Source organism: Dermacentor albipictus, unplaced genomic scaffold (assembly GCF_038994185.2).
Source record: "Dermacentor albipictus isolate Rhodes 1998 colony unplaced genomic scaffold, USDA_Dalb.pri_finalv2 scaffold_11, whole genome shotgun sequence".
In the NCBI taxonomy this organism is placed as follows: domain Eukaryota; kingdom Metazoa; phylum Arthropoda; class Arachnida; order Ixodida; family Ixodidae; genus Dermacentor; species Dermacentor albipictus.
The window spans coordinates 13994318-14018987 of NW_027225565.1; the positions used below are offsets into that span (position 1 = coordinate 13994318).

Consider the following 24670-nt stretch of genomic DNA (forward strand, 5'->3'; position numbering starts at 1 on the left):
TCATATTCAGAGTCAGCTCAACTCACAAGCACTCACTCACATTGAGCCGTGCTCAATAACTCAGGTTCACGCTCACCTCCACTCACTCACAAACACCACGTTCACACTCATTTCCACTCACACTCACAAGCACTCACTCACGTTCACACCCAGTTTCACTGCACTCGGACTCACTCACCTTCACACTCACACTCACACTACTCAGTCACGTACACACTCACCTCCATTCACACTCACTGGCACTCGCTCGCACTCACACTCACCTATGCTCACACTCACTGACACTCACTCGTACTCACCTCCGCTCACACTCACTCGCCCTCATCTCCACTCACACTCACTGGCACTCAGTCGCACTCGCCTGCACTCACACTCACTCACCCTCATCTCCACTCACACTTACTGGCACTCAGTCGCACTCGCACTCACCTCCACTCACATTCACTCGCACTCACCTCCGCCCACTCACTGGCACTCACTCACACTCGCACTCACCTCCGCTCACACTTTGGCACTCACTCGCACTCACGCCTTTGAAATGAGTGCGAGAGTGTGTGAGTGCATTGACCTATGAAGACCACCCTGGCCCCAGTGTTAACCAGAACAGCTAGACTGATCGAGTCACTACCTTGTGTAAATGATTTAAATACATTTCTTCTCCTTCTCGTGATGACAATGCCTGCCTTCATCGTTGCCCTTTGATTCGTGCAGTGAAGACACACCTCAACCAGTCATGATCATATCACTATCCTGTGTTTGTATCTCGGGCATGATCATCATTGAGCCATTCAAAGGGCGGAAAACTTCTCGCAACGGTTTTGGAAAATTCTCGTCATGGTGACACCGACACTTGGCTTTTATGCCTTATCAGTGCTCCTTTGCCAGGTGCAGGTGATTGAAGTTGCGGTTAGATCGCCAAGAAATGACATTACCAAGTAAAGTGAGAATAGGGAGGACAACTTGAATGGCACCATTTTCCAGATTTTCTATTATCGTGTGAGCGAATGATGCTAGAAAAGTTGAGGAAGGTGCCCTACAGAATCCGAAACTCTGGCGATTGAAAAACTGGTTGGCAACAAGATGGCCCAGTGGTGGTTTCGTTTTGGCTCGTCTTGGCTATGAGTTATGCCAATGTCAATGAAGTTGCTCACCAAACCAAAACTGTCGATTACGTTTTTAAATTGACGTACATTACTTATAAATAACTAGAAAATTCCCAATACTGATTCAATTCAAAGCGAATATCGAATAGCACAACACTCAACTAAATATTAGAAAATATTGAATGTTTGCCTGCCCTAGTGATTTATTCACATTTTCATCGCGTCACCTGCAGACCATTTTATGTACAGATTAGCCAAACATTCCACAGTTCCCTGTATTATGGTTTTGAAATTTTTCTGAATGCACGCTTTTGTGTTAGGATGTTCACCACTCACCACACACACACACATTCTTTCGTCACATTCGTAAGTATAGACCTTCCTTTCACAGCGACAAGAACATTAGCTCAGGCGTGTTGCACCTTTCGTGCATTTGGCTACCATATTGATTTTCTGCCACTGCTTCAACTAGCACTGAAACAAGCAGGCTGCAACTCGTGCACGCCCTAGCCAGTGTTTGATGAAGGATTAAGTAACGTCTTTTACTGATTAAATGTGCACTTTGCTGAAAAAAATTCGGATGTACGAAAAATCAGTCATTGACTGTACATTAATTAGCAACTCCTCCAGCCGACGGCACGGCGTCAAGGATGATTCGTTACAACTCTTCTCTGTTACTCGAGCCAGCATCACCACAACGTTCGTTCTCTTTCAATAAAACTACAGCTAATTATCCGTGATAGAAGCACGAATTCCCTGAGAATTCCTGCTTTTCCTAGTTGGCAGGCTGCCTGCTAATCATTTGTAAGTTGCCAAGGATAGTAGCACGGAGAGTGGATTTGTATGGTTGGTACAGTAGAATCTCGTTGATACGATCCCACTACGTACGATTTCCCACTGCTAACGTACGCGATCGACAACACAAAACATGACCAAGAGAGTTGCGCTTATTTTTTACCAGTGCATTCGGTCCCTGAAAACACGATTTATCGGCACGAACGTTCAGTACGTCACCAAACTGCGATCGTATGATACGTTTTCCAGCCGCTAGATCCCATGCAAACAAGAAAATATGCGAGGTGTGTGCAATCAAGAACAGTATATAGTCGCCTGCCGCAGCAGCTTTACTGCAACACTTGCCCGCCCGTCTTACGTGAGAACACCCGTGCACTCAGTTTTTTATCCTGATAAGAGCAACTCACCTCTGAGGTCATCGCACGTCACATTCACAGGTATCACTGTTAACCATATTGGAATAAGAATTTTCGCCTATTCACAGCGCATTGTGCCATTCGAAGCGTACTGTTCGCTTTTAATAAACGATAACCCAAATATGCCACCATTCCCTGCTGCACACTGTGATCATATATGTTTTCCGGTCACTAGATACTATATAAACAAGAAAAAGCTCATGGCGTGTGCAACTGAAAACAGTACCCGCATGCCGCATCAGCTTCCCTGCAATACTCGCCCGCCCAGTTCACGTATGTAAAAACGCTAGCACGCACTCAGTTTCATACTCCAGAACCAGCAACTCGCCTCCTAGGTTGTTGCACACCGCATTCACTACTACTGCCGTCGAACCTCATGCGATAGGCATCTTCAGCTATGTGTTTTATAGCATGTGGGGCACAGTGCATGCATTTAGTAGGCGATAATCTTAACACGCCACGATTTCCCGCTGCAGGCGGCGCGATGTGAGCATCCCGTTTCGCTTCGGCGGCATCAGGTGCCACCCACCAGCTCGATTTCGTTATGTTTTCTTATCGCTGTCTTTAAATACTGCGCAATATGGAAACAACAAAATGTTCCTCAGGCCGCCGAAGCCCCACCAGCTCGATGCACATACATGTCTCGTGCCTCGTTCGTAACGCTTTGCCTTACGCAGATGTCAAATACAGTTGAGTCTCTCAAATATTTTAGTTACTTCAGAACGTACGTTTTCTCGATTAGTACATTTTTCTAGCGTTTTTTCCCCAAGGCGTATCAACAAGGTTCTACTTTATTTAGTCTGAGTCAGGGCACAAACAGCGAAAACAAGCAGCAGCAAATGAGGTTATTGAGTGGGAAAGGCAAGAACCACATACGTCACGGCCAATGTTGTAGAAGAACCGCCGAGTTGCCACATCTGGAAAGCCAGAGAGATAGAAGCAGCAATTATAATTATATTTTTCATTTACCCGGCTAAGTGCTAACTAGGCGTTTAAAAACAGCACAATACTGTATAGAACAGAGGACAGGTGCACCCCAAGGGCACCGACTAACAGCAGGAAATTTATTCACACCGGCAAATATATAGGGCTGAAAAAACAAAGCAGCACACATGCTGCCTGAAAATAAGCCTCAGATAAACAAGATCAACGAAACTAAAAACATGTTACTATAGATTACATGCGATAGTAGACTTCCGTTATTGGATATTTTGGTTAATTCAATCCTGACCGAAGGTCTTGGCTTAGAGCCCATAAATTTCTATGGGACTAAAGTTTTTCATTTTATTGATCCTAAAATTACCCTTCGCAGATACTTCAAACTTGACCTAAAAAGCGACTACAGTGGTGATGCTAATTACGGAAGCATCCTTCTCGGCGGAGCTTAGGTTTCGGGGCATGCATCGAAGACCCCTATTTTAGGCCTGCCTCAGCAACACATTAAAGTGAAAATTGCAGTTCACAATAAATGATTACAGTACTTACCAGATTCTAATGTGCACTTTTTTTACCCCAAGAAAGTTCGTCTGAAAATATCTTGAGTAGTGCAATCCAATACGAAACTAGAGATTAATGAAACCGGAGCCACATTCACAACAGTTTACCGTCAGAGCCAGCCTAGCCGGTATCATTGCCATTGCCGCCACAAGATGGTGACCATGGATGGTGCAAATATAGAGAGAGAGCGAGAGAGTGCATAGTAACTACGACACACCTCTTTCAGCTCGATTACAAAACCCATTCAAACAATAAGTATTTTGCATGTTAAGCTAGCGGCCACAAGTCACATTAAATCTTGGCGACATTCCGGAGAATCGCATGCATCGCAGGACCAAGGATAGTCAAACCAACTTATAATGATCTATCAGTTATAATGACCACATTTCAGTGCATTTACGATTTTCCGACCCTGCCTACTGAAACTGCTTCCAAATATAATGAACATTTTTTTTAAAGCACCACACAGTTACAGAAATTCTTTGAACCCGGTAGTGGTAAAAATAAGGCACACGAAGTACCAAAGCATGGAGGCACGACCAAACTGGGCACACGACAGCGCACGGCCCACTTTAGTCCAACCACGACAATGACAAGCTCTTCAAGATGAGCAAGTGACCAGGGTGCACAGATTTTGAAAGTCGCAAAGAAAGTCGCATGCTTTCAAGGCAAGCCTCCAGGGAGGAGGCATACAGTCTCTACAGCATAAACAGCATGATGCAGGGCATACAATGGCGCATGCACCTGTGCGATTTCAGATGCCACGTAACACCACTTTCGTTCTTGTGCAATTGTCTGTGTAAGAGCACGTGAATTAGGCCTGTTTTAATTATTTAGCGTTTAATTATTCAACCATGGGAACAATGCAGCTTAAGCATTCCCATCCATGCGACCTGAGTCGGCAATAACGATGTGCCACACGCTGCCCCCACGCAATCAGCGGTTACTACGCCATTATCAGAAGATCGGCAGCACTTCGTTCGCGAGTGGGCAATGGAAGAGTTTCAGGTGACATTTTACCTTTCGAACATCACATTCTCACCCTCGAAGCGACCTAGTTGGATTCGAAGTGAGCCTTTTCCAGCTCACTTCGAATCTAAAGCAAACGGCGTTTCAGAAGGAACCAACGACACTCCCAAGCAGCAATGTTTTGTTACAGATATTGCAGCTTTACCCCCTCCTCACAATAATTTCACACGAAGAAGAAAACATGTTGATATTTGCAGTGTCGCTAGCTGTGATGTGAGCATGGCCAAGCTGCGGTTTCCACTCTGCCGTCGGTAGCCATGCACTACGGCTGACCTTGAATTGTATCACAACTTTGTAGTATTTGAAATTGTATTGTATTTGAAATTTGTGGTAAATATCTGTTCAATATATGTCAGAAGTTCCTTAATAGTGGCATTGTGCCTCCTTCCTGGAAAAGAGCTAAAGTACCACCTTTATATAAATCTGGTGACAGACAGCTTTTATCTAACTATAGGCCTACTTCTTTAACTGCAACCTCATGTAAAATACTAGAACACATAATCTATAAGCATATAATAATGTTCCTTGAAAAGAATAACCTATTGAACAGCTTTCAGCACGGCTTCAGGCACGGTTTTAGTACTGTAACCCAACTTACGGAGTTCACTCATGACCTTTCCCATTACATCGACTTAGGTAATCAGATTGACACCATTTTCATTGATTTTAGCAAAGCTTTTGACACAGTACTACACTCTAAATTGCTTTTGAAACTCCATAATATTCTAAATAACCCTCTGTTAGTGTCCTGGATTTCTAGTTTCCTTTCTTTGTGTTCCCAATTCGTATGCTATGATTCTGCGGATTCTTCTGTAGTCGACGTCACCTCAGGAGTCCCACAGGCATCCGTACTTGGCCCTCTACTATTCTTATTGCTTATTAACGACCTTCCAGACTATGTTACTTCAAAAATACACCTCTATGCAGATGATTGTGTTATGTACAGCCCAGTTGACTCACTCGCTAATCATTAGCGCCTTAAAGATGCCTTTGTTTTATTTTGTGGCTTGTGTGCTACCTGGAGAATGAGCATCAATTTTGCTAAAACTGTTATGTCTTTTACTAACAGACACATGCCCGTATGTTTTGATCATATATGCAACGGTGTTCCACTAACACGAGTTTTTCAATACAAATATTTAGGCGTCATTTTTACACCCACCTTGTCTTGGTCCAAACATATAGATTACATCTGTAGTAAAGTGTTAAAAAAACTTGGTTACATCCGCCGGACTTTGCTGCTCCGAGGGACACTAAATTAGTAGCATACAAAACACTGATTCGCCCAATTTTAGAATATGCTTCCTCTGCATGGAGCCCATAGAAACAATGTGAAATTAATTGTATTGAATCGGTCCAGAGGAAGGCTATTTATTGTGTTTACAGTCACTTCGACCGAGACTTTTCACCGTCAACTGCTCTTGCGGAATTAAACCTCCAGATTCTTTCTAGACGGTAGCACATAGAATCTCTGAAGATTTTTTATTCTTATAAGAACTCTCTTTGTCACCTATTAGATCCCTCTCTTTTAATGCCTGTTTGCCCAACTTCAACTAGAGCTTATCACGCTTCTAATATCAGACCACTCCATCCACACACCAACACTTTCAAATACAGTTTTTTCCCCCGCATGATTGAACAGTGGAATTTGTTACCTGCCGAGGTTCGTTTGTTACCCATTTCTCAATTTTTAAATGCTTTTGCTGATGTACAGTTCCCTTACATTTTTCTATTTCTATATTCCTGTTTCTGCATATCATAATTAGTTTTACATGTCTACTCACTCCTGTCATAGCCCTAGCAGGCTGCAGTATGTATAAATAAATAAATAAAGACATAAAACTCTCGTTAGTGCTAAACGTTTGACCGTGGACTTCAAGCCAAATGCTGCAAACTTATTTTTGCAACCGAGCTGAAGGAGTCTTCCGATGGTTTTTGAGAGTCATGAACAGCACTAACAAATGTTTGGCTTAATAAAGTTAATGTTAAATAAAACTTTAAATCCATGCCCACTGGATTTTTTTTTTGCGGGAGAATTTTGTCGTCACGATCTTGAATATTGGTGCCGTTCCCGGATAGCCCCCCCCCCCCCCATCACACACCCTTTGCTGGTAATTGCGACTTGCTTGAGGGGGGGGGGGAGTAGGTTGCTTGCTTGGAATTTTACGGTATTACAAAATGCTATAACTAGTTTTTATTTACTAGGCATTGAAAATTTTTTAAAAAACATTGAATAATATCATTTGCCCTTACTGGCTGTGAAAAACTAATTGAGTGAAATTATTTTGCAGTACCAATGCTAAAATAGAATGTGTTGGATCTCTGAATTGGTTGTGGCCCCCATGAAATTGCTGAACATCAATAGACAATCAATTTTGCATGTTGAGCACATAAATGTGGCGAGGAATTTAGCAAAGTTGTTAAAATATTAACAGTGCTGAGTTGTTGGCAACTGAAGGCAACTTGACGGTATCCATAAAAGAAGGTTGAGGTGTGCAACCTTCAATGGCGACACATAAACAGCCAACAGTTTCTAGTATTTCTCAACTTCTCTCACCTCATTGCTGTTCTTTTTAAAAGACTGCTACATGCACAGTGGCAAGGTAAAACAAGGGCCGGTGGGGTGTGCTGCACTTTCCCACCTAAGGAAAACAGCTTCACGCCTTGAGCAAAGCACTCACAGGTCACAAGGTTAAGTGCGAGGAGTTCTTAGGCACAGAAAAGAAGCAGACAGGGTCGGTACTGAGTGCAGCAGAAACAGCCATTCATGGCAACGACTTCTGGAGAATAGATAGGTTCTCCAGAAGGGTAGGTTGCTTGCTTGGAATTTTACGGTATTACAAAATGCTATAACTATTTTTTATTTACTAGGCATCGAAAATTTTTTAAAAAACATTGAATATATCAGTTGCCCTTACTGGCTGTGAAAAACTAATTGAGTGAAATTATTTTGCAGTACCAATGCTAAAATAGAATGTGTTGGATCTCTGAATTGGTTGTGGAATTGCACTTACCACTGGGTAGGTCACGGCCCTCGGGGTCATTAGAGCGCTGAGCAGCCAGGTTAACAGTGGGTGCTGGTGGCTCATAGGAGAATACGCCGTTAGCAAAGGGCACTGGAAAGTAGGAGGCGACGAACTGTTGCTGCTGTGGATGCTGCACAATCGCAACTTCCTGGCCATATGGCAGAGGGGTATCGTTGGCATGGGCATCTGGAGTGGTGCATGGTGGTGGACTGTACATCATGTCTGGATAGGGGGCAGCCTGCATTTAGGAGTGGACGAAGAGCTTGCATTGTAAGTTGAGTCGAACCCACTTATAACAATATTGAATTGCCATGAAAATTCCATTGTTATAAATGCGATAATCGCTATCGACCAGAACACGCTAGTCTCGCACCCAGGCTAACCGAACGCATACTCTCGCACCCGGGTTGCCCGGTCGATCGACGACTGGGCTGCCAAAGTGTGTTCGCCGGCGACCAGTAGACATGGCAAGCGCCAGCTCTAGGGCTCCAAAGTGCGGAAATGTGCCCGTTCACACAGATCCAAAGTAGAAGAAGTCATTTGGGCATCATTGCGTCGTGTTTGGATGCCAAAACAACCAGCGGAAAAGGAGCAGGTTGCTTAGCGCTGTTTGCGAAGAGCACAACACACGTAGGGAATCGTGCCGGTGCGGTGTTTTCAGCCTGCACCGATTTCCATCCGCAACGAAGAATGCCAAGCTGCGCCACCGGTGGATAGCTGCAGTGAATAGGAAGAACTACCAACCCAGTGAAAATGCACGAGTGAGTATTCGATCTGTGTATATTTTGGTGCCACGTTCAACTTTGCGCCCTACAAACGTAATACGTGTAACACGCAGGTTTGCTCCGAGCACTTTCTGGGCAACAAGCCTACAGAGCAGAATCCCGCGCCGGTGCTTCGCCTTGGCTATAACAAAAAGGCAAGCCTTTTCGTGTTTTCATTCAGGCAGAGCTCCCGACGGTTAAGCGGAACAGTTGAGTTTGCGGTTAGCGATACTTGCAGCTGGTGCACGGAATGACCATTAAGCGTGAACGACAAGTTGTAGGCCTCGCTGGTGAGCGTTATTGCTAATGAAAGTAAACCGAAGTCTGCTCGTCACGTAGCATGCGTCCACAAAAACGTAAACGACGACTACTCGTCGCCGAAGGTGTTCTTGCAGCGCACCTACCTTTATGAGCTGGTGTTGCAGGTGTCATTTGTAACGAATTCATTTGAGCCTCCTGAACTCTAAACTGCGTGCGGGCTGTTATGCGGGACAAAGCGCAAAATATTTCCGTTCATATGGCGAGGAAAATAAGGTGCTTAATTATTCTTGTATTTTGTAACAAAATTTTGATCGTTCTCACTAGTTTTTTTTTTACTGTTTTCTTTTCTAAAGGAGTGCCAACAATCCGATGGCCTCGCACAAGCGAAACAGGTCTGGTACCAGCTAGCTGCAGTTGGTGGGGCTAATTTCTTGGAATGCAGGTGCGGTTGTTGTCTTGTACCAAAGGGGTCCTGATGATGCAGCTTTAAGTAGGGATGGTAATTTTACGTGCCCTGTCGTGGTTTGTGCAACTGTACAACACCTGCATCTGTCATGCTCGCCCTGTTATACGGGCTTTGACTGCACATGTAGTTGAACATTATAACTACTGTAGTACCTCATTTTCCAATGAGTGCAGGTTTAGCATCATATGCTGCTTATTCGAGTGCTCTAGGCTTTTGTTCTGAATGTTGTACTCTTAAGTGGTTGCACGATACAATTGGCCTGGTGTGTTTTCTATTTCATTTTGAGAGGACTTTAAAACTTCGCAACAGTGATGGCATGGGAAAGAACTACAGCCCTTCTTACTATAACGTCTATATTGTTTTCAATGTGCAGATGGTGAAGGGCAGGTGTCTGCTAACCAGGCAGCCAAACGACCTCGCCAGTTGGTTGCCAAACGCGGCCAACCCAGTAGAGACCATGACAAACAAGACCAAACTGAAAGTGCAGATGACAGTGTTCTGCGTGCTTTAATAATATATGGCACCAACACAGTGCTGTAAATTCCTTCACAGGTTACGTGCCAAAAAGCTCACACGTGTTTTAGCATATAGCGCGCGGTTTGTACAAACGTAATAGCGTACCTACCCGATGTATTCGCTTCTGCAGTCTGCACAGCACTCAGTGTGGCCATTGCGGACTTGCATGAGGTCTTGAAGTTTGATTTAATCCAGACAGCGAAAATGACAGGTTAGAAAAAACGCGAAACACGCCTTCCGCCCAGCTAAAAAGCCCAAGTTTCGCTTTCGTGCCGGGTCGCATCTCCCGGCGTGGCAGCCCAGGCCTGCTACTTCGCGGCGCTTGGGATAGATGGCGCGACCGGCGCTCATCAATATGGCGGCGCCCTTTGAATTCACGGTGTTCTGGTGTATAACCTGGTTGCATAAAAAAAAAAAATCACCTTCCTCCATCCGGCTGCCGATTGTGTTGACTCATTTAATTGTTTAACTCTGCTTCCTGCACGCTCTGATCACGTGTAATAAGCCATGGCTGCCGGCATTCAAGAATGGCACTGCTATAACAACTGCAAAGAGGGGTCAAGGTGTCAAGTGACATGTGAGCTCATTTGCGAGGCATTACTTCGGTCGTCCAAAAAGTGGACTTTTAAAAAATGAAAGAACCTAGCTGTGGCAGCCTCTCCGCTTGAGAACTCCAGAAGAAACACTGGGGCGAGATCACCACCAGCATCTCAACACGTACTTCTCAATGGCTTGCACGAGAAAAACCCATGTCCGTCAGCCTTGCTTGCTTTGCACGAAGCATGGCGATATCCTTCTCCAAGGCATCCAGGTGCTCTGCGTAGTGCAGTGGAAGGTCCCTCACAAGAACAAAGCCCCAATGGGACTGAATCATCTGCAGGACCTACTGCAAGGATAACGCTGAGGTAGCCTGCCTTACCGCACCATCGCTGCCGTCACTATCTGATGCAAGCACGTTCACAACAATAGCTTCATCGGTTAGAAATTCTGATGTTTCTAATGTGTTGTTCACATGTAGAAACTCTTCCGAGTCCTGAAGGATCCTCATCGACTGCAGACCAAAGTTCAGGTATCATTTCGTCGGTGGGAGCTTCGCAGGCTTAGTTTAGGTCACTGTTGCTTCGAACAAAGCATGCTTTCCTAAAGCAGTTCCGCACCGTAGAACAGCTTACTTCAGACCATGCACCAAAGATAAACTGCACGGCCATCAATAGATTGATCTTCAAGTCTGGTTGCTCCTTGCTTGTCTGTGTGGCCATGTTCATCCACAAGAATAACTTGTTCAGGACGCGGCGATGATACATGACCTTAAAATTGGCAATCACACCAGCGTCCACGGGCTACAAACTTGCCATCGTGTTCAGCTGCAGAGGAAAAACTTCCATGCTTGAAAGCTTAGGCATGGAGAGGTGGACACAAGTATTTAGGATGAGCACCACCTTCCTCTTACATAGCTCGATATATTGACCAAACTCTAAGAGCTACTCAAGAAAAAGAAAAAGTTCTCGCATCATTCATGCTTTGCAGTTGTGACAGTAGCATACTGGTATCCTGGCAGCACCGCGGAGCAGTGAAAATTTTTTTATTTCCCAATGAAAAATCTACTTATCACTTGTCGCTCCTGTCCATGTTGGCACACAAAAACAAAGTGAGGCGCAGCTTTGCTGTTTTTGCCACCCTTACACGTGTCTCTTTTGAGTGCATGTGTCTTGTATGGCAACATGCAGAAGAACAGTCCTGTTTTGTCACCATTATATATGTCGGCGTCAACGTAGCTGTCAAGGATTTGGGGCAGCATTTCCTCCACCCATTTCTGCTTCGCCTCCATGTCAAGCGAAGCGCCGTCGCCGGTGATGGCTTTGTAAACAATGCCTTGTATCTCTTAAGTGCTGTAACCAGCCACCACCTGGCTGGAAGTCCAAATCGTTAATGAGCAATGAAACTGCTTTGCCTTTGTGGCCAGATTTGGCCCTATGATGGGCAAGTTCATGGCATGGGCACCGAGAAACCACTTGTACAGGGCCTCTTCCACCTCCTTATAGGCACCTTGTTGAACGCGCTTGCACCCATTTTCTACAGAACAGTTTTCTTGGTCAAACTTCTCTATCGAGCAGATGATCGTCAACTGTCAGTTGTGACAGGTCGTACTTCTTCACCAAGTATCACATTTTTCAATGGTCTTTGTAGTCCTTCACAATACTTAACTTCATTTCCAAACCTATAGCAGTGCGCTTTCTTTTCACCAGCAACGTTGTGCATTGTCGATGATCAGTGGGCGGATCATCCATCTTCTGCTTTGGTGGCGAATCAAACGAGGCAAAGAAACTGCATGGTTAATAACGACTTCAACGCAACCAACAAAAACGAGCACAAGCTATTTCATTTGTTGGCAGAACTGTACAAAATGAGGGGTCACCAAGCAATCTAGGAGCAGCATTGTCAGTGCAGATGGCGCAGTCAATTTGTGTTTCAGCGGGTGGCTTAGCATAGCACTATGGGCACAGCCCATTCGTGTTTGGAGGGGTGGAAAGGTGATGGGAGACAGGTGTGCAAGACTGGCAATACGATGAAGGCTGGAAAACAGATTCTACTGTATGGACACGAAGCGGCCATTGGGACAGCAGGCGAGGGGGTGCAGCAGCTCGAATTTCTTTTTTCTTTTCAAGGATTTTGCATTCTATTATCTTTCGACACGGACAACCAGCAGTCAGACTTCACCACTATAACCGATAATGCGGCATGGGGGCATTGTAGTAAGCGGGCTATTTCACCTCAGAAAACATACAAAAGTTGATGGTGCAGCAGTTTCTCATTGTTACAACCGATATATTGTTAAAACCGGTATCGTGATAAGTCGGTTCGACTGTACAAGGTTACCTTATCTACATTGGTGTGTTGGCTGACAGCACGGCAAAGCACAGAGGGAGACGTCATGTCTGGAGAGGGTGCAGTCTGCGTATAGGAGTGCAGGAAGAGCTTACAATGTAAGTAGTACAAGGTTATTTAGATCGGTGTGACGGCTGACAGCAAAACACAGAGGGAACACCAGAAAAGATTATATGAAGTTATCACACCATAAGCCATGCTCCAATAAACCAAAAGTAGAGGGAAAAGCTAGATGAAAACCTGCAGGATGAACGTGCAGAAAGCAAGGGAGCAGAAACAGTAATTGCAGGAGAGGGCTTATATAAATGCCACAGACAAAGGTGCTTGTGAGTTATTATTTCCTGCCAGATATACTGATTTCTGACCCCCCTTTATACAGCTTTTGTGTCAGGACTTTATCAACACTGCCAGTGAAATAGTAATGCAGAACACATTACTCCACTGAGATATCAGCACGACTGACTCTGATGATCAGTTACACATCGCCACACCATGAGCGGCAATGAGCAGTGAGCTGCATCTGTACTTAACATGCGTGATCATGCGGTGCACTCTGGACTTGGCTGCCACAAAATGTTCCGCACAAGGCCAGTGCTGATATCGACACGCTTCAAGTGACAAGTGTCATCACATGCAGACAGCAGCCACATGATTGCACAATTGAATAGCTCTGAATTCACAACATGCTGAGCGTACATCAAAATTTTGCTTAGCTCAAAACTCTGTGTTATCGTGGAATTTTCCCCTTGTTTTATGACCGAGTAAAAGAGAATTAACTGTGCCCTGAGAAAGCTCAAAGAGAGTGCACCCTGACAACACCCAAGAGACAAGAAAAGCAAATGCCATGCAAAAAAAAAGAGAGGTTAGAAATGGACGAATAGGATGAACTCATAATTTTGCCTTGTTGTCCTACGCCTCTCACATTATTTTTTTCATATCTTTTAGGCATGAACAGTGAAATGTCAACTCGGTTGCCAAATGTGCATGTGCAACCTTTAATTATGCATTGCATTTGCATTGTACAGTAGATTTCAGTGAATTTGATTGTTAATTCGACATCAAATGTAATAAGGCCCTGCTGGCACTGATTCATATATATGGGCCTAAACTTTCATTACTTTGATCCTAAAGCTGGCCTACCCCGGATAATTCAAACTTGACCAAACAGCATGCACACATGTGATCCCTATGCAAAACCCTAATGGCAACCCCTTTAGTGGCAGCATGCATCAGTGGAGCATAGAGGACAATGAATGTCTTGAACACTGTTGTAAAGTGACGTCAGCCGCAATCAGACTGCCTTGCAAGCGCTGACGGCACGTGCGTTTATCGTTTGATATCCTTCCCTTGTTCTCCCTTTCCCCTTTCCCCCTCTCTGTTTCGTATATATATGCTCCGAGACGGAAGCAAAAAGATTCATGTTCCAACCTTCGAACGGTGTGCTGTCGTGTATAGTAAGGCACGGCACGTGTGTCGCAACTATGTAACAGTGGCGACGAGGCCAGACAGAACCCTCGAGGTGAAAAATGAATTAAGCCAGGCAGTTAAGCAGGAAACACCGGCCGCGGAAATACAGACCATGGCTCATCATCAACTACCGGAATACGATGACCAGTCCGACAACTGGAAGGCTTACATCACGAGGGCAGAAGCTTATTTTGAGGCAACTGGCGTCAGTGACTCGGGAAAGAAGAGAGCGCTGCTGGTAGCAGCATTGAGTACGCGCACCGTGCAAGTGCTCTCAGGGCAGGTTGCACCGAGGAAGCCAAACTCGCTTACGTACGAGGAAGCAGTCAAAGTTTTGGATGACTTCTTCGACCTCAAGCGTCATGAAATAACGGAGAGCTATCGGTTCTTCAATCGCTGTCAGTTGGAAGGTGAGCCCATTCAACAGTTCATCGTTGAAGTTCGCCGGATTGCGGATGGCTGTAATTTCGGTGGCATGCTAGACCGTATGCTCTGCGACAGGATCGTGTGTGGAGTGAGGTCAAGCGCTGTTCAGAAGCAGCTATTAGCGAAAACAGATTTGACGTTGAGGGAGGCTGAAACAATTGCCATATCAGCTGAAGCAGCGGAAAAAGATGCAAAGAAGATGTCATCTGACATTGAACCCGTGCTCAAGGTCAGTGTGCTCAAGGTCAGTGCACGACAAGCTGATGAACTAGTGTCAGTATGTGGGCGTTGCGGAAGTCAGAAATACAACAGAAACGCCTGCGGCTGGGCGAAAGCGAGGTGTTATCGCTGTGGTGGATACGGCCATCTGGCGAAGATGTGCCAAAGCGACGTGCGGAAAGGGCGCCCAAAAGCTCGCTCATAATGCAGGCAAGGAGAAGCGTTTGCAGTAACAGCGGATGTCACTGAGGAAAATGCAGACGGTGCGCACATTTGGACACTAACCGCACCCTCCAATGGTCAGCTACCACCACCTATTCTTCGTACTTTCACATGGTGTGGCATTGACGTACCTATGATTGTGGACACCGGTTCACCGGTTTGTGTTGTGTCCAAAGAGATTTTTGAGAAAAACCGTGAACTTTGGCCGCAATTAGAACCTGCATTCATTAAACTGTCCTGTTATCTTGGAGAACTTCTAGTATTAGGGAAATTGAGTACGTCAGTGTCCTACGACAACAAGGAAATCAAGAGTTCCTTGATGGTCCTGAACTGTACAGGTCCGAGCCTCTGTGGACGAGAGTTGATTTCCAAGTTCAATGACGCAGGATCCTCGGTGTTGAACGTATCAGTGCAACAAAGCTCTGGTCCAGGAAACAGCCGTACCCCCGCCATTAATGCCGTCCTGTCAGAGTTCAACGACGTCTTCAGCCCCGAGCTGGGTCTAATTGACGGACACCCTGTCCATCTGAAGCTCAAGGAAGGCGCCATGCCGAAATTTTGTAAGGCCCGTTCGCTTCCATTTGCTTTACGCGACAAAGTTTCGGAAGAGATTGATAGGCTCGTAACGCTTGGAGTACTGTCACCTGTAACGCACGCCGAGTGGGCTACTCCCATTGTGCCCGTAATGAAGAAGAACGGCGCGGTTAGAATCTGCGTTGATTTTAAGGTGACCTTGAATCCCGTCTGTGAACTGGAGCAGTACCCGTTGCCAGATATTGATGATATTTTCGCATGCCTGAACGGTGGGGACTGCTTCAGCACGCTGGATTTAAAAGACGCGTATAACCAAGTTCCCCTCAATAAGGACTCAAGGAAGATGTGCGTAATCAATACACACCGTGGGTTGTTTTGCTACAACCGACTGCCGTTCGGCATAGCTTCCGCGCCTGCCATCTTCCAGCGGAAAATAGAAACAGTTCTGCAGGGCCTGACAGGTGTTCAGCCTTACCTTGACGACGTTTTGGTATCAGAAAAACTTGGTAGCACCGACACGTTACGACAAGTACTGCAGCGTTTTCGTGAACATGGAGTGAAGCTCAGACTTGAGAAATGCAGCTTTCGCCAAGAGGCAGTGACGTATCTGGGTCATAAAATTGATCGTGAAGGTCTGCATCCAATAGAGAAGCATGTTGAAGCAATCGCGCGAGCCCCCAACCCAGAAAATGTTCAGCAGTTGAGGTCGTTTCTGGGCATGATTACATTTTATTTGAAGTTCGTGCCCAACATGTCTTCCGTACTTGCACCGCTGTACAAGTTATTGGAGAACAGCACGCGTTGGTTCTGGGGACATGCACAAGAAGCAGCTTTTCGTGAAGCAAAAAAATGCCTTCGGGAAGCGGCTGTGCTGGCTCACTATGATCCCGAGAGACCCCTCAAGCTAGAATGTGACGCTTCACAGGACGGAATAGGGGCCGTGCTTTTCCATACATTCGGAAAGATAAACAAACCTGTCGGGTTCCGTTCTAAAACGCTAACAAGGGCTGAGAAAAATTATTCCCAGCTTGAGAGGGAAGCCCTTGCTCTTGTGTCTGGAGTGTCCAAATTCCATGATTATCTCGTAGGCCGAGAATTCGTATTGGTCACCGACCACCAGCCGCTCGTGGGCCTGCTGAAGGCGGATCGACCAACTCCAGCATTGGCGGCCGCCAGAATACAGCGCTGGGCGCTGTACTTAGGCGGATTCCGCTATCAGCTTCAATACTCTCCTGGTAAACAACTGCTCAACGCTGACGCCCTTAGTAGACTGCCACAACGGACGTCTGAGCCGAAGCCACCAGAAGCGGACCCACCAGACTATCTGCTGGCCTTGACTGTGTTCGATGAGGGAACTGTGTCAGTTGAGGAGCTAAGGCAGTTGACTGCTGGTGACCCTGCTCTCAGTCAAGTTATGCGATTCACTAAGAACGGTTGGCCGCCCTGCGCAAAAGGCTTGAGCACGAGTGTCGCACCTCTTTTTGACAAGAAATTGGAGCTTTCTTTGGCCCACGGGTTGTTATACTGGGGCCGGCGAGTAGTCGTTCCGATGGAGGCGCGACGTCGCATATTATACCTTTTGCATGAGACGCACCAAGGATCGTCCGCTATGAAGTCGGTGGCTAGATCGTCATTCTGGTGGCCAGGGTTAGATCGCGAAATTGAGGCAGTCACGGCGTCATGTCAGAGTTGTGTTCAAAACCTGCCCATGCCAGCTACAGCAATGCCAAAAAACTGGCCCGCTACTGTTGAAAAATGGGCAAGGGTGCATATCGATTTTGCGGGACCTATAGCAGGGAACATGATACTCGTGGTCGTGGACGCATACAGCAAGTGGATTGAAGCTGTGCCACTCCGACAAGCAAATGCTTCATGCACGATCAACTGCCTGCGCGGTATCTTCTGCAGATTTGGCGTGCCACGAACCATCGTATCCGATAATGGAACGCAGTTTACCGGTGACGAGTTTGCTACTTTTGTCAAGAGGAACAACATAACGCATCTGCGCACAGCTGTATATCACCCTCAATCGAATGGACTAGCAGAAAGGGCTGTCAGGACAATTAAGGACGGCCTCAAGAAGATTGGCGAGGGGCGGTTGGAAGATAAGATAAACAGGCTGCTTTTCAATTACAGAAGGACACCTAACCGCTCTGGAAAATCACCGTCAGAGCTGCTCTTCGGATACAAAATTCGATCCCGTTTAGATACATGTCTCCCTCCTGTGCACGCAGGGCCAGCCAACGAAGCAGACGAGTGGCCACTGCCATTGCCTGAAGCTACCGTGTACGCCCGCAACTACGGAACGGGTGAGAAATGGACTCCAGGAATTGTAGAGTCTACAACAGGCTCTCGGATGGTGAGCATTCGAACACCAGCCGGGTCAGTAAAACGACATGCTGACCAGGTGCGGAACCGGGAAGATGCGACGCCACCGCTTGGTAAAGACCAAGAAGCGGCAAATCGAGAGTCAAGAACAGGTACTCCTCGCGACTACCCATTGTCGCCGAGAACGCCAGCCGAACAAGGGGGCATAACAGAACCTGAGCATGAACTTCAGCCGGAACTCGCAGGGAGCAACGCTGAACCCGTCAGATCACCCCAAGCCTTGCGGCGCTCAACACGTCAAAGAAAACAAGTGCAGCGACTTCAGTATTAAGGGAGAAGAGATGTTGTAAAGTGACGTCAGCCGCAATCAGACTGCCTTGCAAGCGCTGACGGCACGTGCGTTTATCGTTTGATATCCTTCCCTTGTTCTCCCTTTCCCCTTTCCCCCTCTCTGTTTCGTATATATATGCTCAGAGACGGAAGCAAAAAGATTCATGTTCCAACCTTCGAACGGCGTGCTGTCGTGTATAGTAAGGCACGGCACGTGTGTCGTAACTATGTAACAAACACACATCTTCTTCCGTCTGAAAATGCCTATATTCAGCCGGTTCTGGGAAGATCTTTAAGCAATAGCAGAAACTCACAACGTCTGGTTATGGTATTTACCCTGCATGTCCCCCACCCTTTCTTTTTTCAAAGAATTGGGCTGGAAATTGCCTGCACTGTTCAATTGGTTACGCAACTAAAATCACATTTGTGGCATTTGTATGCTTTACCGCATAACATGGCTGTATTAAGGCGAAGCTAACTATAGGAAATCGGCCTACTTGGATTCTTGTTTATTTTTCTTGCTAAAAAATCAGGTGCACATTACATTTCTTTGATTAGGAGTTTTAAAGCAATTTATAAGTTAGTTTTATACTTTGGAAACATAGAAGACAGGTGCACATTTGATTTGGCAGGTGTTAGAATCGGGCAAGTACTGCTCAATAAATCAATGGTGTGTTCTGGCATTTTTTCTGCGTCTTGTTTAATTCGTCCTGCTGTATAATTCAATGAAATTCCTCGGTCCCATCATGGTTCAATTAACGGAAGTCGACAGTACTCATGTCCGTTTCACAGCCCCTGCATCGTGCTGCGGTCTGCTATGATGGAATGCCCAAAACTACACTTTTTCAAGGCATTAAAACAGACCTGTGTTTCTCCAATAACAAGCCGTGTATGATTACTGCTTACAAAATATAGCTACAATAAATAACATTGATCGATGGGTGAAAGAAGAGAACAAGGTTGTCCTTGTTGATGCGTGGAAGGTTTGGTGAGGTGCATGAAGCTCCTGCACGCTTTTAACATGGTCTCCGTGGACATACACCCAACACCTTCACCAATACTGTTATGATGAGGTGTTTATTTGAAATGCAAGGATGAACGATGATAATGGAAGGCTAAGCTGAGGAGCCACTAAGATTCACAACCAACCTTGTTCTCTTTCACCTGTCGACCAATGTAACGTAGCAATATCTATAAAAGAAATAAGAATTCATCTTACAAACCAGGGGAAGCATGGCACACCAAAGAAAGCTGGCAATAACAATTAATGATTTTCTTACCAAACAAAAGGTGCTTACGTAAGTGAAGGAAGGAGCAGCAACATAGTCATAAGATGAAGGCAGTGGTGCACTCAGAAACCCTCTTTCCGTGTGCGCAGGTTGACCAACGATACACTGGTCAAACACAGAAGTAGTAAAGTTGCCAGAGTATGGTGTTTCAGCACGGTGAGCTGCTGGGAGTTGGGTTTGACTACCAGGGCTTACAACTCTGGAATCCTGCAAATCATATGCATAGAGATGTTGGATAATGCAGGCATAAAGTTCTGTTAAGCTCACCTAATGCCAATGCATTTCGCTTACAGGTTATACCACACACTGTTGCAAAACAGTACGTATATACAATAGAACCTCATTGATTCATTCTTCAAAGCACCATGGAAAGACTGTTAGGAAGGCTGCAAATCACCACAGCAATGCCCAAAACAGCTCTGAATGCCTGCCAGTATGGTTACTAGATGTTTTAGCATTGTTACTGTGACTGGGGACAGCGTAATTGCACGTTTGCCATTCTTTCACATCACTTGCCGAGAAAAAGCTCCAAGATATTTTTGAAAACAACAAAGGGATAAAATATGTTCACTGGCTTTCCAGTCTGTGTCATTGATCAATATTTTGAATAAGCTTGATTATTCGGGCTTATTCACGGTTTTGCCATAGCTGCCATAAATCCAGTGAAAAACAGCAACTGATATTTTGCATGCTGAACGATGGTTTATTAAGACTCAATCTGCGGAACTCACGTCTTGAACATCGTTGCCACAAACACAATTTCAGAGGTCTGCAGTTTCAGTGAACGCTTAACTATGACCACAATTTGGCCGCTAAGGTTGACTAAATATGAAACATTACATCATTGGCTTGTGTTCAGCAGTGGTAAGAACCTGATTTTGTGTGGTGTGGCCAGGCAGCAAATAATGTAGCCTGAGTGCAAATTTGAGCGAAGATTGTGTTTGCCATTGGATATTTTTGACCAAGAAGTTTCATGAAAGCAAGCAGGTTGTTCGTCGGCGTGGTGCACGTGCAAAATAAATTCAGAACGTCAAATGCACGACGTTTGCCAATTAATTGACACAGATGTGTCAATAGGAAGCAATATCAAGTGCTAAAATGTATAATGAAATTGATGAGCAACACACTAAGCAGACTGTACGACCTTATTAATTCAGCACAACATTCTTTCCTGACCGCCCTATGAAATGAGCGCCAGTTCAAATCAACTTTAGCTGGTCCACATGCAGTCGAAACCCGCAATAATGAAACCCTGCAATAACAAAATTCTTGTGACAATGAAATACTTTCGTATCCCAGGTGGAACGCCCGTAGCATTCGATGCATTTCATACCTCATGACAACGAAACGTCGTTGTACTACAATCCTGCATCAACGAAATTCACCAAAACATAACCCTGCATATAACCTACTCACGCAAGGCTAGCAGGCTCCAAAATGTGTTCAAATGCGATTGCTTTGCACTAAAATTGTGTAAAATACCACCACGCTACAATTGTGTGGACGCCGTCATTTTTGTTTAGTAAAGTGCCTGGAGCGATCGCGTGTGCCAGAAATGCGTCATGGCCACTTGTTTGTTGATCTCCCATTCAGAGCGGCACGCATATTGCTACTGACATGTGATGACAGTTTTTGCACACCTAGTGCAGTGCTTAATGTGAATCTCGGTGAGCAAAATGCAGCAAAAACAAGGAAATCCACGTTCCACCGATGTGGAATTGTTTATGGCACTTGAGATAGTGGTCGCAGCATGGAGTGCCACACATCGGGCTGCGATTAAGCGACTGTCCCGCAATATGCATCCCTTGGTTCAAGAACTTTGGTTTTGGTGCCACCTGACAGGCATCGCATGCGGATTCAGCACCGGACGTAGATTTGCACGAAGGGGCCGTAATCTCAAACGACTGCCTTCGGGTATACGAGATAAAATCAGTTTCACACTCTGCACTGGACACGTTGAATTCTACGGGCAACAGCGTGTGCTAGAGGAATCCTGCCGCTTGTGTTGAGTGCTGTTGCTCTGCATCCAGTGCCTAGTTATGCAAAAGTGATTGTGTCCCCGAAAGCAATTAAGAGAGAATACTGCTCCGCGGCACTGCAGCCCCTGATGATCAACACATGTGGTGCACTTTGTACTGTTGGCACTGCGGTTCTATATCCTCAAGTAAAGCTTGCCAAAGTAGGCTAAAGAATTTTGACATTAAAGTTTTGTTCTGCAACGCATTATCTACCTATGCTGTCTGATTTCGCACCAACGAAATTCTCGCGAAAGCTAATTTTTTCATGTTCCCCGCTGATTTCCTTATCGTGAGGTTCAACTTGTCTTCGCGCGTGTCTTGTCTTCATCGTCCTTTTTGTCCCTCGTCTATGTATGCACTAACCCGTAACACTTTTATAAAACATTCGTAATACGTTGTATAGCCCAAAACGGTTTTGCTTTTCTTAAGGCCTAGTTAGAATTGTGCCTCCAAACACATCCACACTCCAATAATGCCGATGGTGAAAGGATAGCTTAGGCTTGGATTGCAGGACTAAGCATTAGCCAAAGCATGCCTAAGCGCTGTCTGGTTGCCACTGAACAAACACACCCTGCTAAATTTGGCAATTTCATTCAAAATTAGTGTTTTGGCGCAGACTGGTGCAGCTCAGTGGTTTGGTGCAAGATGGCACAATTGGCACATCACTAGCATCCCTGCATAAGCTTCACAATATACATTTTCCTTTGTCATACAAGTTTCCATAGCAAGTGCAATGCATGACAGCTATATACAGCCTATGCAATGCTAACATTTCACGAAGCATGCTTTATAGTCAGTAAACTTTCAAGCCATAAGCTTAATAAGCAAGAGTTCATAGCAGAAACAATTTACATATTATCCTATAATAGCTCATAATAGCCTAGAAGTAGAAAAGAAAAAAGAGATGGAGAGTATGTGCGACCGAACAATTATTGCTCACGCCTTAAAAAGAAAACAGATAAAAAAAGTTGGATAAAGCGTGGTGGCAGACTAGTTGGTTAGGATTAATGATTACAAGTGCAACACAACTGGACAAGGAAAGAGGAAGAAAATAACACATACAAAGTGCTGGCAAAAAAAAATGGAAGAGGAAAAAATGTTACATTGAAATTAAAACTGTGACTTACATGATTTTCCCGTGGCACGTCTTGTGCAGTAGACTGACTGCAATTGGGTGGTATACCTGGTAGCATGTGCAAGTAAAATAAATCAACATAGTAATACAATTTTTCTTTTCTGTTTTCAGGTTCTTTAAAAGTATGAGCATACCCAAACATGAGAGACTCGTCAACATATGGCTATGAAAGGAAATTTCCAAACCTCTGAAATAAGTTTTCCATTAACTTTATCAGTGTTAGTTTAAGGCAAATTGCAATGTACTTTGAAAACTAGTTTTTTACCTTGTAGCTACACAGTAGCAAAATTTCACATCTGAGAGGAAGCATCACTAATAGCTCAGAAAAATTAACATTTCTGATATCAAAATTTAAAAATGCCACAGTTACTGCTCACCAGAAGTGGTACAAAACCATCGAGTATTATTAACAATCGGCATCTATTTTAGCAAGGAGACACTGAACAAGAAATTCACCTCGGTGCTCAGGTATGATCAGCATGTGTACATGGTACAAGGATTTGCGTCATCTCCACTCCGCACCACATGCCCCTGTTGTCTGCTAAGGTGTCATTAAAGGGTGGTAATTAGAAAATTAAGTTATTACTATCACTGCAGCTTTGCCAAGTTTAATTCAATTGTATATACTGTTATGCGAACTAAGGATTAAAACTGGAGACTATTTACAAAATATATTTACAAGGGATAATGCAGCGCTGGCCAGTTCGGCCGACAGCTCGAGAGCCAGAGAGCATTCTTCCTCCTCTTTTCTTGAGTGATGGCGCCCACGCGCCTCGTTCAAACAATCAAATACCACAAGCGCGTAGCATAATCCCCCGGCGGCACGAGAAACAATGTCTCAGAGTGTCTAAATGTCATCACTGGGAGAGTGATACTGCTTCAGTTGTGTAACGTGCATGATATCACTGGACTGGGAAGCAGACGGGGCGTAAGGGGCGATCTAGTAGGTGACGGGAGTCATGGCACAAAGCACTCGGTATGGGCCTGTGTAACGAGACAGCAGTTTTTCGGACAGGCCGACCTGAGGCGACGGAGACCATGGAAGCACCAAAGAATCAGGCGGGAAGTGCACGTCTCAGTGTCACTGGTCGTACAAACACCTTTGACTCTCTTGGGATTTCAGAAGGAGGTCATGGGCAATTTTATTTGCGTAGGCACAGCGGGCGACAGCGTCAAGTGCATATTCACTGGTCAGTGCCGCATGAACAGGGAGGGTTGTGCCGAAGGGCAGTGCTGGTTCTCAGTCGAACAGAAGCAAAAATGGGGAACAACCGGCTGTGTCGTGGCGCGAGGAATTATAAGCAAATGTGACAAACGGTAGAGCGAGGTCCCAGTCAGTGTGGTCTGAAGAGACATATTTCGCGAGCATGTCTGTGAGAGTGCGATTGAGATGCTCCATGAGGCCATTTGTTTGCAGATGGTATGACGTGGATAGCTTGTGCCTCGTGGCACAGGACTGCAGGATAATTTTTGATAGGAATGTCCCGCCATGGTCTGTGAGAAGTTGTTGCGGAGCTCCATGTAATAAAATCATGTCGCATAGAAGAAATTCGGCGACATCTGTGACACAGCCTGTAGGAAGCACCCAGGTAATGATGCAGCGCGTGGCGTGATCTGTGGCCACAGCGATCCACCCGTTCCCAGAGGTAGCAAGAGGAAAAGGCCAAGTAAGTCCAAAATAACCCGAAAGAATGGTTCCGCGGGTATGTCGAGTGGCTGAAGGTACCCAGCAGGGAGCGTCGATGGTGCCTTGCGTCGCTGGCATTCCTCGCACGCTGGCATTTCTCACACGAACGGAGCGAGCAAGCCCTGGCCAAAAGAAGCATCGGCGGATCCGGTCGTAGGTACGTGACACACCCAGGTGACGACAGTGGGGAGCTCGTGAAGTTCGTGGAGAACAGCCGAGCGAAGGTGTTTAGGGATCACAAGGAGTAATGCAAGGC

At 45.5% G+C, this 24670-nt stretch overlaps 2 protein-coding genes across 3 annotated transcripts in view; one reads left to right on the forward strand and one right to left on the reverse strand.

Moving 5' to 3' along the window:
• LOC135914962 (UDP-N-acetylglucosamine transferase subunit ALG13-like) overlaps window positions 1–24670 on the reverse strand; it is a 152833-nt gene that overhangs the window by 33968 nt on the left and 94195 nt on the right. For both annotated transcript variants that reach the window (XM_070528219.1, XM_065447901.2), the window contains exons 18-21: window positions 22720–22775; window positions 19584–19781; window positions 7855–8104; window positions 3191–3231 (exon numbers count right to left, since the gene is read on the reverse strand). In XM_070528219.1, coding sequence (XP_070384320.1) covers window positions 3191–3231; window positions 7855–8104; window positions 19584–19781; window positions 22720–22775 — 545 coding nt within the window. The remainder of the gene's footprint in view (window positions 1–3190; window positions 3232–7854; window positions 8105–19583; window positions 19782–22719; window positions 22776–24670) is intronic.
• On the forward strand, window positions 14339–18286 carry LOC135914975 (uncharacterized). Its single transcript, XM_065447916.1, has 4 exons — window positions 14339–14636; window positions 15525–15653; window positions 16740–16862; window positions 17862–18286. The coding sequence occupies exons 1-4, from the start codon at window positions 14339–14341 to the stop codon at window positions 18284–18286; spliced, it is 975 nt and encodes a 324-aa protein (XP_065303988.1).